This window comes from Balaenoptera physalus, assembly GCF_965194825.1.
Source record: "Balaenoptera physalus genome assembly, chromosome: 1".
Lineage (NCBI taxonomy): Eukaryota > Metazoa > Chordata > Mammalia > Artiodactyla > Balaenopteridae > Balaenoptera > Balaenoptera physalus.
The window spans coordinates 148240274-148252380 of record NC_138882.1 but is presented as its reverse complement, the minus strand read 5'-3'; the positions used below and the strand labels follow the sequence as shown (position 1 = coordinate 148252380).

General features: G+C 43.7%; 1 protein-coding gene across 1 annotated transcript in view; it reads left to right on the top strand.

Moving 5' to 3' along the window:
- The window catches only part of C8A (complement C8 alpha chain), a 65743-nt gene that overhangs the window by 25004 nt on the left and 28632 nt on the right, over nucleotides 1-12107 (top strand). Inside the window, exons 4-7 of the mRNA XM_082414996.1 lie at nucleotides 675-822; nucleotides 6106-6295; nucleotides 9005-9205; nucleotides 11245-11485. Coding sequence (XP_082271122.1) covers nucleotides 675-822; nucleotides 6106-6295; nucleotides 9005-9205; nucleotides 11245-11485 — 780 coding nt within the window. The remainder of the gene's footprint in view (nucleotides 1-674; nucleotides 823-6105; nucleotides 6296-9004; nucleotides 9206-11244; nucleotides 11486-12107) is intronic.

Sequence of the window (12107 nt, the reverse complement as noted above, 5' to 3'; positions counted from 1 at the left end):
TTGTGCCTGATCTCAGAGTACTCCTAGTGTCTTTGGGAGACAGACCTATAAGGAATCAATGACAACGTCCTGTGATAGCCAGTGTAATGGGTGTATGTACAGGGTCCAATGTACGGACTCTGGCAGGGGGTGCCTAAATCTGCTTTGGGCAGTCAGGGCAGGATTCAAAATGGTACTTGAGCTGAGACTCAGCAAATGAAAAAGAGTTTGCTAGGAGACAGAATGTGCAAAAACGCAGAGATTTAGGGACTCACAATCAGCCCAGAATAAGTGCTTTGGGAAGAGAGGCAGGGGATGGGCCAGGTAGGTTACCGGGGGCCAGACAGTGACATTTGGAAGCAGAGGAATGGGGAAGTCCTCAAGGATGCAGAGCAAGGGATGACATGGCCAGAGTGGAATTTTAGAAAGATCCCTGGGGCTGCAATGTGGAGACTGAATTAGAAAGAGCAAGCCTGGGGCAGGGTCTGAGCTGGGGGGCTACAGGTGAGAGACATGGAGGCTGGAGGGAGGGCAGAGGCAGGAGGATGGAAGGAGGATGGAAGGAGGATGGAACAGGACTGGGAAGATCGAAGGGCTATTTCAGAGGTGGAACGGACTTGGTGACTATGAATGCAGGTCATGAGGAAGGGGGAGGAGTCCCGGACACTCTAGAAGCATCCACGGCCTCTCCTCAGGTCGCTGCCTGAAACGCCACCTGGTGTGTAATGGAGACAAGGACTGCCTGGATGGCTCTGATGAGGACAACTGTGAAGACGTCAGGGTCCTGGAAGATGACTGCAGCCAGTATGACCCGATTCCAGGATCAGAGAGGGTGACCTCGGGGTGAGTCGCTGCTGGCTGGCTGTGGGGGGCAGGGCATGATTTCTCTCCAATCACGAGTATTAGTTTCAGGGAAAGAAGAGGGTCTTTGCAGGGAATCTCTCTGGAGTGTATCCTGCGAGGCCGTCCTCACCAACCCTCTAAGTGTCTTAGTCCATCTGGGCTGCTCTAACAAAATACCGCACCCTGGGGGGCTTATCAACAACACAAATGTATTTCTCACAGTTCTGAGGCTGGTAGTCTGAGATCAGGGTGTTAGCCTGGTCAGATGAGGGTGTTCTTTCAGGCCGCAGACTTCTTGTTGTGTCCTCACATGGTGGAAGGGGCTAGGGAGCTCTGTGGGGTCTCCTTGATAAGAGCACTGATGCCATTCCTGAGGGCTCCACTCTCATGACCTAAGCGCCTCCCAAAGGTCTCCCTCCAAATACCACCACATGAGGGGTTAGAGTTTCAACATATGAATATTACAGGACATAGCTCATGTTTTCCCCTTTATGTCTCTGCCCAAGGGTCCTCCTTTCACCCTTTCCTGTTCTACTGCTCATTCCTCTTGCCCCAATTCCATTTCCAAGACCCTTTTAAAGAAGCTACACCTTCCATGAAGGCTTCCAATATCCCCAAAAGACAGCACTTCTCTGGCCCAAGTGCACTTTCCAGTAGCCCTGTTCTTACTCTGCTTTGCACTGTGGTTGCTGATATAACCAAGGCTTTAGGGTGAGATGGGGTGGGGCTTGAATCTCCACTTTGCCATTGCTGGCTTATACCTCTCAGGCCAGTTTCTTTATCTGTTGAGATCCAATCAGCCTCGATTCTAACTTTACTTCATTGTGCACCATATGTTCATGTTTAGTCCCTTGCACACATCATACTCTTTTCTTCTGACTTCATAAAGTTAGTTCCTTCTTTCTGGAATGTCCTTCCCTGTATTCCTAACTGGTTAACTTTTTACCTAGTGTTGTGCCCTGAATTGTATCCCCCTAAAACTTGTATGTTGAAGCCCTAACCCCCAATATGATTGTATTTAGAGATAGGGCCTTTACAAAGGTAATTAATGTCAAATGAGCTCATAAGGGTGGGGCCCTACTCCAATAGGACTGGTGTCCTTATAAGAAGAGGAAGAGACACCAGAGAGCTCTCTCTCATCTCTCACCATGTGCATGGAGAAGGGGCCATGTGAGGCTATGGCGAGAAGGTGGCCATCTGCAACCCAGGAAGAGAGGCCTCACCAGAAACCAACCCTGATGGCACCTTTCTCTTAGACTTCTAGCCTCCAGAACTGAGAGAACATAAATGTCTATTCTTTGAGTCATCCAGACTTGGGTATTGTATTGGATATAGTACTTTGCTATGACAGCCCAGCTAAGACACCTAGGCATCACCTCCTCTAGCTGGTCTTTTTGACACCCCCTCCCCTCCTCTCAACACTGTCTAGGCTGGCTTAGTCCCCTCCTACTGTTCCCAGCATCCCTGTGTGTCCTACTCTCCCAGGACTTATCCAACAGGGCAGAGACATCTGTTCCCCAGGCTAAGGGGTCCTCGTCATCTTCTGCTTCTCCAGCACCCAGCACAGGGCCACACTCATAGTGACACATGGTATTGTCAGTTCCCTGACACTTTGCTTTGGGCCTTGTCCCCTAACTTGAGTATGAACTCTTTGAGGGCTGAGGTTGCTCTGATTCATCTTTTTCATCTCCTCAGCCCTTATGTCAGAGCTTTCCCCAGAACAGCCTCTCACTGAGTATTGATTGCAGTGAAACAAATCAACATGACCAGCTGGCCCTTTACAGATGAGGAAACAGAGAGAGACAGTACTCATCACACAGTGACCCAGCCACATGGCAGCCCACTCTGGGTCAGGTGTGGGTGCTGTGAAATGCAGCTCTCATTCACTGTGGTTTAATTACCTTCCGATCACAGCCCACCTACAAGATAGGACAGAATCCTGTAAATGCATGTAGACACACACGTATGAAAAGATGATCAAATTCCTGTTTCTTTTAGACCAATAATATTAGTTTTCTTGGACTGCCATAACAAAGTACCACAAACTAGGTGGCTTAAGCAATAGAAATTTATTTTCTCAGGAGGCTAGAAGTCTCAGATGTGGGTCTCAGCAGGATTGCTTTTTCTGAGGTCTCTCTCCTTGGCTTGTGAATGCCTGTCTTCTCCCTTTGTGGTCACATGGTCTTCCCACTGTACATGGCTGTGTCCTAACTTCCTCTTCTTAGAAGGATACCAGTCCTACTGGATTAGGGCCCTCCCTAATAACTTCATTTTAACTTAATTACCTCTTTAAGCATCCTATCACCAAAACACAGTCAAATTCTGAGGTTTTGGGAGTCAGGACTTCAACATACAAATATTGGAAGAACATATTTCAGCCTCTAACACCAATAAAAGGGGATTCTTGTTGATTTTGAAAGTGACTGTGGGATAAACAGAGTACAAGCATGAAATATTGAGGTTTTGACTTGAAAAACAATTCCCTCGTTATTGACAAAAATATCACAGACCATGACCCTGCTCTCATATGATTCAATCAGGAGATTTCAAATGTACTTGCTGATTTGTGTGCTTTGCCACACCTAACACTGAAACCAGTAGAATGGGCCCACCTCCATCCCCAGCAGCTGACATTATGGTGGTTTTCTCATTCATCTCAAGATCTCAGAGGCCTTTCCTGGTATCTTATTTTTTCTAATTTAGGCATTTCCCAGTTTTTAATTTTTATTTATTGTTACAGAAGTAATGTCTATTTGAGATAAAAACTGAAACTCTTCCTTCACTTTCCCTCACCTGGTCCCACCCACTCACCCTCTCTCTCTTCCCTCCCTAGAGCTGACCCCTGTTACATGATTTCGCAATCATGTAAAAATGCATTGACAACATACACTGTATGGAAAGTATGCCTATCAGGTGTATTGTGCATTATAGACATAAGTGTATTTTACATAAATGTGATCAGACTGTACATATTGTCCATAACTTGTTTTTTTCACTTAATAATATATTTTGAAGATTTTCCTCCCATATCTTCTATTGCCTTTTTCTAGGCAGCATAGTGTTCCTTAACAGGGGTCAGCAGACTATGGCCTGAACACCAAATTCAGCCTGCTGTCTATTTTTAAATAAAGTTTTATTGAAACACAGCTTCTGCCCTACAGTGGAAGAGTTCAGTAGTTGCAACAGAAACCTACGTAGCCTACAAGGCCTAAAGTATTTACTATCTGGCCCTTTGTGAAACATAAAATAAAATTTCCCAATTCTCCTATAGTATAACTATATAATTTATTTAACTACCTCCTATGGAAAGATAATTAGATTGTTTTCCATTTTTCTCTTATAGACAGTGCTGCAATGAACATTCTTACATACATAATTTTGTACCCGTGTGTGAATATTTCTAAATTCTGAAAAGTAGAATGTCTCTCTTTATTTTCACTGGGGCTTCCGCAATCACATTTTTAAAATATACATAGGCTTTACTTACGGTTAGAGGTTACATTACAATCTTAGGGCTTATTGTTCTTTAGAGTTTTTCTTTGGCCCATTAGAGGGCCTGTATTTATCAGCTACAGGCAGAAACATGTTCCACAGGGGGAAAGATAGAAACTGCAGGGTAAAGACTATGAACCCAGATTGTAGTGTCAAAAAAAATCTAGGAAAAAAATTCAGCTATGACTATAGGCAAGTTACTTAATTTTTCTGAGCTTCAATTTTTGCGTTTGCAAAATTGTCATGAGGTTGAAAGTTAATGTATGCTAAATGTCTGGTATAGTGTGTATTCAATTCATCATAGCTATTATTACATCACTTCCACTAATGTGAAGAAAGAGATGCAGAAAGGAAGAGAAGAAGGAAGTGAACTTACATTGAATTTCTACTCTATGCCAGGTGCTCTACAATTCTCCATTTATTCCTTTGAAGTAGGTTTTATTCACAGTTTTTCCCCTGCTCATCTGCCTTTGTGCCCTTTCACAGAGGACATAAATGAACATGACGAATGCTATACCAGAGGCGATCACTGAATGCCATGGGAACAGAGGAAGGACAATTGTCTGTCCAGGATAATCAAAGAAGGCAATACAGAGGACGCAACATCTGAGTTGGGTCTTAAAGGCTGAGTAGGAGTTTGAGAGGCAAAGACAAGCAATCACTTTATTATCCACAACATATGAGGCTTAGATTGTTAGGTCTTATAACTCTTAGCCAACTTTCAATGATTTTGTTCAGTTAACTTTCTCTTTGTATGAAATTAAAGCAGACTTTCACCTGTTTCACATGATTTTTACCTAAATATGGTTAAACCATCCATGACCTAAAACAGAGAACTTGGGCAGATAGATTTGAAATACCCCAGAGAGGGAAGTATGGGAAATATTTCTGGAAAGGTATTGGGCTAGGGGAAAAGAAGTATTACTATCAACTGTACTTCTGTTTTACTCTGATACTCTCATTTAGACTTCACAAAAACCAGGAGAGGTAGTTTTACTATGTCTGTTCTTCAAATGAGGAAAATGAGCTTCAGGAAGTTTCTAGAATGTGTCCAAAGTCACACAGCTAGTAAATGACAGAGCTGGAAATTAAGCAGGCATCTCCCTGACCTCCACACTGTGCCTCCTCCACACTATGGCCTTTCTGAGGATTAGATCCTCAGCTTAGCACTGTGAACTACACCCAATATTTCAAACCTATTTTTTAGCAGCAAAACCTTTTCTGAAATCATACTAACAAAAACAACAGTGACATTTATTTAACACTTCATATATGCTAAGTACTCTTATGATTCCATTACTTGTTTTAACTCATTGTTTAACTCTGTGAGGGCAGTAGTATTAGCTGCTTTTTACAAATGATTAAACTGAGGCACAGGGAGGTTAAATGATCTGCCCAAGGTCACACAGCTGGATGTGGCAGAGATAGGAAACGGGTCCAGACTGTCTGGTTCCTGTGCTTGGACTCTTGATAATCACGCATATTCTTCTTCAATTTACTCAACAAATATTTAGAGGTGCCTCCCATGTGGGAGCACTGTTATAGATGCTGAATGGAGTTGTCTGGCTGATCTGGTCTAAGGGAACCTGGGGGCCCAGGCCCAGTCCACTCAGTCTCCCATTGTTGCCCAAAGTGGCCCTTAAGGTACTTCAAGGAAATCTAGGGTTCCACAGAACACAGTTTGAGCAATGCTGCTCAGCCCACCAGCTACATCATGGTCCAGAGGATATTTTGTGCTATCTCTGCTCTTCCAATGCTCTCTCCCAGAAGCTGCTTGCCTTTTCAATTTAGGTATAATTTCCTGACCCAGAAAGAAGCTCAGAGCGTATACGACGTCAGGTATTATGGGGGCCAGTGTGAGACCGTATACAACGGGGAATGGAGAGAGCTTCGGTACGACTCCACCTGTGAGCGTCTCTACTATGGAGATGATGAGAAGTACTTCCGGAAACCCTACAACTTCCTGAAGTACCACTTTGAAGTAAGTCTGAACACGCCACAGGCCACCGGGTGGGTGCAGGGAGGGGAAGCTGTCGGTGGAGATAGATGCCTTGCTTTGGAAGATCTTATTTCCTGTAGGGTTTGCTGGTGGCTGAAGGTCCCACTGCACCTGCCCTCACACGTGCTTAGTGCTGAAGAGGCAACGGCAGGGCCAGTGAGCCGCATGCTGTAAATGGGACCACCCCCTACTAGATCTCGGCTCCAGTCCTAAGTCAATAAAATAGATTCGGGGCCCGATTTTCTAGGCTGTTTGTCAGAAGACCTATTTCCAGGTTTTGACTCTATTAGAATAGACACGTGTCAGACCTTGAGCAGCTCACTGCCCCTCCGCGGGCCCAGGTTACTAAGATGTAAAGTGGGGGCAGGACAGGAGGTGGCTGGGGGTTCTGAGACCTGTGCTCCTGCTTCACCAAGAGCAGGTCCTCACTGATGACCTTCATCTCTTGACTTTCTGTCCGTGATTTTGTTGGAAGAAAGGGTTCCGCTATTGAAAAGTGCTTGCAAACTGCAGATGATCCCTAAGATTCTCCCCATCTTTAAAACTCTGCGGTCTCCTGGTCACCCTGTAGCTCACAACCAGCTCCAGAGCCTGCTCCTGACCATTCATTTCTTCACCCCTCACCCTCTGGGTAAGCCGTCTACACAGCAAACCTCACTGGAGGCTTACCATGTGTCAGCTCTTCTACTTTCACACAAATTCTCCCACCAAATCCTCATCATAAGACGATGCGTCAGATATTATTATTGGCCCATTTTAGATATTAAAAACCCCAGAGACTTAGAGGGATAAAGCGCCAGGCCCAGTAGGTAAGCACAGACAAGATTTAAATCCAGATCTATCTGAACTAAGCCTGGCTATACATCTTTTAGAAGGGAGGCTAGATTATGCAAATTCTATCTGTGTATCATCCACATTCTATCTATAGAGAGAGATGCTAGGATGCCAGTACTCTGAACAATTATCTAGTCACATCCTCCCTCTCCCAAGTTTCTCAGGAGAAAAATATTGACAGAAGATAAGGCCAGGCTTATTGAGTCTGTTTTTAAGAAATTGGCTCTCACTATTCACAATAGCCAAGACATGGAAGCAACCTAAATGTCCATCATAAAGAAGATGTGTTGTATATATACAAAGGAATGTTGCTCAGCCATAAAAAAGAATGAACTGTTGTCATTTGTAGCAACATGGATGGACCTGGAGATTATCACACTAAGTGAAGTAAGACACATAGAGAAAGACAAATACTATATGATATCACTTATATGTGGAATCTAAAAAAATAATACCGATCAACTTATTTACAAAACAGAAACAGACTCACAGACATAGAAAACAAACTTAGGGCTACCAAAGGGGAAAGGGGAGTGGGAGGGATAAATCAGGAGTATGGGATTAACAGATACTCACTACTATATATAAAATAAATAAACAAGAATTTACTGGGCTTCCCTGGTGGCGCAGTGGTTGAGAATCTGCCTGCCAGTGCAGGGGACACAGGTTCGAGCCCTGGTCTGGGAGAATCCCACATGCCGCGGAGCAACCGGGCCCGTGAGCCACAGCTACTGAGCCTGTGCGTCTGGAGCCTGTGCTCCGCAACGGGAGAGGCCGCGACAGTGAGAGGCCCGCGCACCGTGATGAAGAGTGGCCCCCGCTCGCCACAACTGGAGAAAGCCCTCACACAGCAACAAAGACCCAACACAGCCAAAAATAAATAAATAAATACATAAATTAAAAAAAAAAAAAAAGAATTTACTGTATAGCACAGGGAACTATATTCAATACTTTGTAATAACCTATAATAGAAAAGAATCTGAAGCTGTATACCGGAAACTAACACAATATTGTAAGTCAACTATAGTTTAAAAAAAAGAAATTGGCTCTCCCCACCCCACTTCCACCTCTGCCATCAGGCTCTGTCTATGAGCTGGAAGACATAGACAATGCCATTTTTCTAAACTGGAGGACAGTCTAGGGCCTACGTGTCAGGTAAGATAGACTAGGTTATGCTGTGGCAAAAAGGATTCTGAAATCTCAGTGCTTTAAAGCAGCAATGCCCTACTTATTCTACTCATCCTTCCTAAGGTGAAAAAGAAACTCTCATCATCACAGACACTCAGGACCCAAACTGATGGCGCCTCCATCTCAACACATGCTCTTTTGATTACAGAGCAAACCTCTCATGGGCACCTAACCCTCATTTCCTTGGCTCACGAGACCACGCCTCAGGTCAAGCTAGCAGAGAAATGCAATCCTGGAATGAAATAACCAAACACTTGTGGGTGGTCCCTAAGCATACCTCTGCTTAGAACTATCACCACCTGCATGCCTTTGCCCCTTTCCTCCCAGGTCCATGCCTAGACATGGCTTTCTGTATCTCTCCACTGCAGAGCCAAGCAACCATCTGTTCAAGAAGGATAAGCCCACTGGAAAGAAATACATGCTCAGAACAATATAGCATTTTATCAGAATCGTGTGTGTGTGTGTTTAAACAAATATTTTAGCAGTACCACTAAATACTAAGCACTGCTGAATATTCCGTATTTTAGTATCAATTTGGAATAGCCTTTTAAAAGAATTATTTATAATAATCTGAAACTGGATATTTTACAAAGCAAAGATTTAAATATTAAGTATGAATTGGAATATAATGCTAGTGCACAAGGCTAACATCTATGTGATTCTTTTCAGGCCCTGGCAGATACTACAGTCTCCTCCGAGTTGTACGATGATGCAAATGACCTTTTTACTAAAGTAAAAAATGACAAGTCTGTGTCGGCTGGAGTGACCATTGGTGTGAGCCCTGCAGGCAGCCCATTTACTGCGACTGCAGGTGTATCTGGGTCACGAGACAGTTCGTTCTTGAATAAGTTAAGCAAGTATAATCAGAAGGTATTAAAACATAATGCCCGTGTCACACAGTATTCCATAATCTATGCTGAACACGTATTACCTTAACTGCATTGAAAAGTACAGTAGTAATTGAACCTTCATTTGCTTGTGTAATTGGACATGTCTGATCAGTAGTAATCATGTTTGTTTTTCTTCTTACGCTTTCCCACACAGAATCATCACAAAAGGAATAAAATTGCACGATAAGACTAGCACTCTTATCACTTTCCCCATCCTTTTTCATGGTTACCTGGAGCACAGAGGGAAATATTTAGAATGGTCATGTCTTAAAGAGAAACAGCCAAGCCCTCTAAACCAGGCTTGGAAGAATTCTAAAGCAAGCCCGGCTTTTCCAAATAGATTGGAGGGCTGGCCTGCTTAATGAATCTTTCATTTCCTCATCAAACATTTACCAGTAACTGCCTATTATCCTGAGAGTTCAGACAATGCATCCTTGAGGAAGTTAGGAAGTCTGTCTAAACTGAGATCTAAAGACTAGTACCAGTTGTCTGGATGAAGCAGGGCAGAGGTTAACAGAAGGCTGTTCTAGGTCTGGGAAACAGCATGTGCAAAGGCCTGGAGATGAGAGACTGCCTCACACAAATGTGGGATTGAAAGGACTTCCGCTGGCTGAAGCACAGGTGGGAAGGGAAAGGAGGGAGTGATGAGGATGGAGAGGTAATCAGGAGCTGGAGAAATATTCACTGAATTGATCAGAAATTTACCAAAAGCCTCAAGACATTGATACCAGAACTGGGGATTTAGTTAGGGCTCAAAACATTATTTTGGATAATGAAAATACAGTTATCAAAATTCACTTCCTCAACAACTACAAATTACAGGGCTTCCCTGGTGGTGCAGTGGTTGGGAACCTGCCTGCCAATGCAGGGGTCACGGGTTCGAGCCCTGGTCCGGGAAGATCCCACATGCCGCAGGGCAACTAAGCCCGGGCGCCACAACTATTGAGCCTGCACCCTAGAGCGTGTGAGCCACAACTACTGAGCCTGTGTGCCACAACTACTGAAGCCCGCACGTCTAGAGCCCGTGCTCCACAACAAGAGAACCCACCGCAATGAGAAGCCCCACACCTCAACGAAGAGTAATCCCCGCTCACTGCAACTAGAGAAAGCCCATGCACAGCAACAAAGACCCAATGCAACCAAAAATAAATAATAAATTAAAAAAAAAAATATATATATATATATAAATTACATTCTGGAGCTTTGCCACGAATAAGCTACTGATCTGAAGGGAAAGTACTGTTCTGAGATCTGACTGTCACAGATTCATGTGGACTTTTCTAAAAGCAGGTGGCTTCTTCCAACTTTCACTGTCACTTTGGATCAAGGTTTACATTCCCTGCAAGTAAGGCTCATACAGGACCCCCTTCCTCTTAAACCAATCCAACCTCACCCCGGTCCTGTGGATCCTGCTTTTCTTGATTACCGAACAGTACAAGATTACCACTAGAATGTAATCTCCATGAGGGCAGGGGCCTATCTCATTCAAGATCATGTCCTCTGCACCTAGCATAATGCATGTGACTGTAGGCACTGAAAAGTATTTGTTTAATAAATTAAGTGATATTGGCATTTCCTCATGTCATCGAAATATTCCTAAGCCTAATTTTTAATGGATACCTAATACTTGTGTAGCAGGTTGCATAATGCAGTGCTTTAATTAGAGCAGGGAGAAATGTGGAGGTGAGAATGGACTGGGGGCCGGACAGAGGTGAGGAGCACAATGAAACACATTGTAGTAACCAACCCAGCGAAAGTTGATGAGAACTTGACCCGGACAGGGGCAGTGGGAACGGAGATGCAGCAGACATGGGAGAAGAAGCCAGGCTGGTGTCTAATATATGTTTGCAAAATGTAATAATATTCTGTTATATGTATTTATGTTCATACAGTTACATGTGACTATATTTATATTTCCCACAGGTACTAAATGCTGCCCTTTTGCATGATCTCATGTGGTAAAACGTATACTCTCTTTGTTCTCTTCCTTCATTCAATGGCGGTTGTTGTTACTGGCAGAAATATGGCTTCATCAGAATTTTCACAAAGGTGCAGACTGCTCATTTTAAGATGAGGAGGGAGAATATCATGTTGGATGAAGTTATGCTGCAGTCATTAATGGAGCTTCCAGAGCAGTACAATTATGGCATGTATGCCAAGTTCATCGATGACTATGGCACCCATTACATAACGTCTGGAACAATGGGTGGCATTTATGAATATATCCTGGTGCTTAACAAAGAAAGAATGGAAACAGCTGGTAAGTAGAACAGATGCTTGATGCACGCAGTGTTCGATGCGTACGCCAGGCATGGTTTGCAGTTTTCTAGGCACTATCAGCCACGCATGATCTCATTTAGCCTCCGTGACAACTCTATAAGGTAGCATTAGTATTATTATTTACAGGGACTTGAGGTTCAAAAGGGTGAAATGACTTGCTAGTAAGCACTACAAACAGAATTTGAACTCAGACTTGTCTGGTTCTCCAGAACCATGTGTTTTCTATTGCACCATAGTTACCTCTTCAATAATAAAGGATCTCTGGGTTTTTGCTATTTAAAATGTTAAAACGTTTTAAATATAGATTCTTGGTTAATGGAACTGCCATCCAATCAGTCAGTGATGACAGAAACCTGGAGTCATCCCAGATCCCTTCTTCCCCTTCACCCCTGTAGATCTCTAAGACCCTTCAGTTCTCTCTCCTGAGCAGCTCTTGTCAACATCCCTTCTACTGCATCCCCTCCTACTATGGTAGGCTGGGTTCCCATCTTTCACTTATTACCGCATCATCTCCTAAATGGTCTCTAGAGGAAGACTCACCCCTTCCAATCCATTCTCAACAACCGCCACCAGAAGGATCTTCTGCTTCACAGATCTTATGA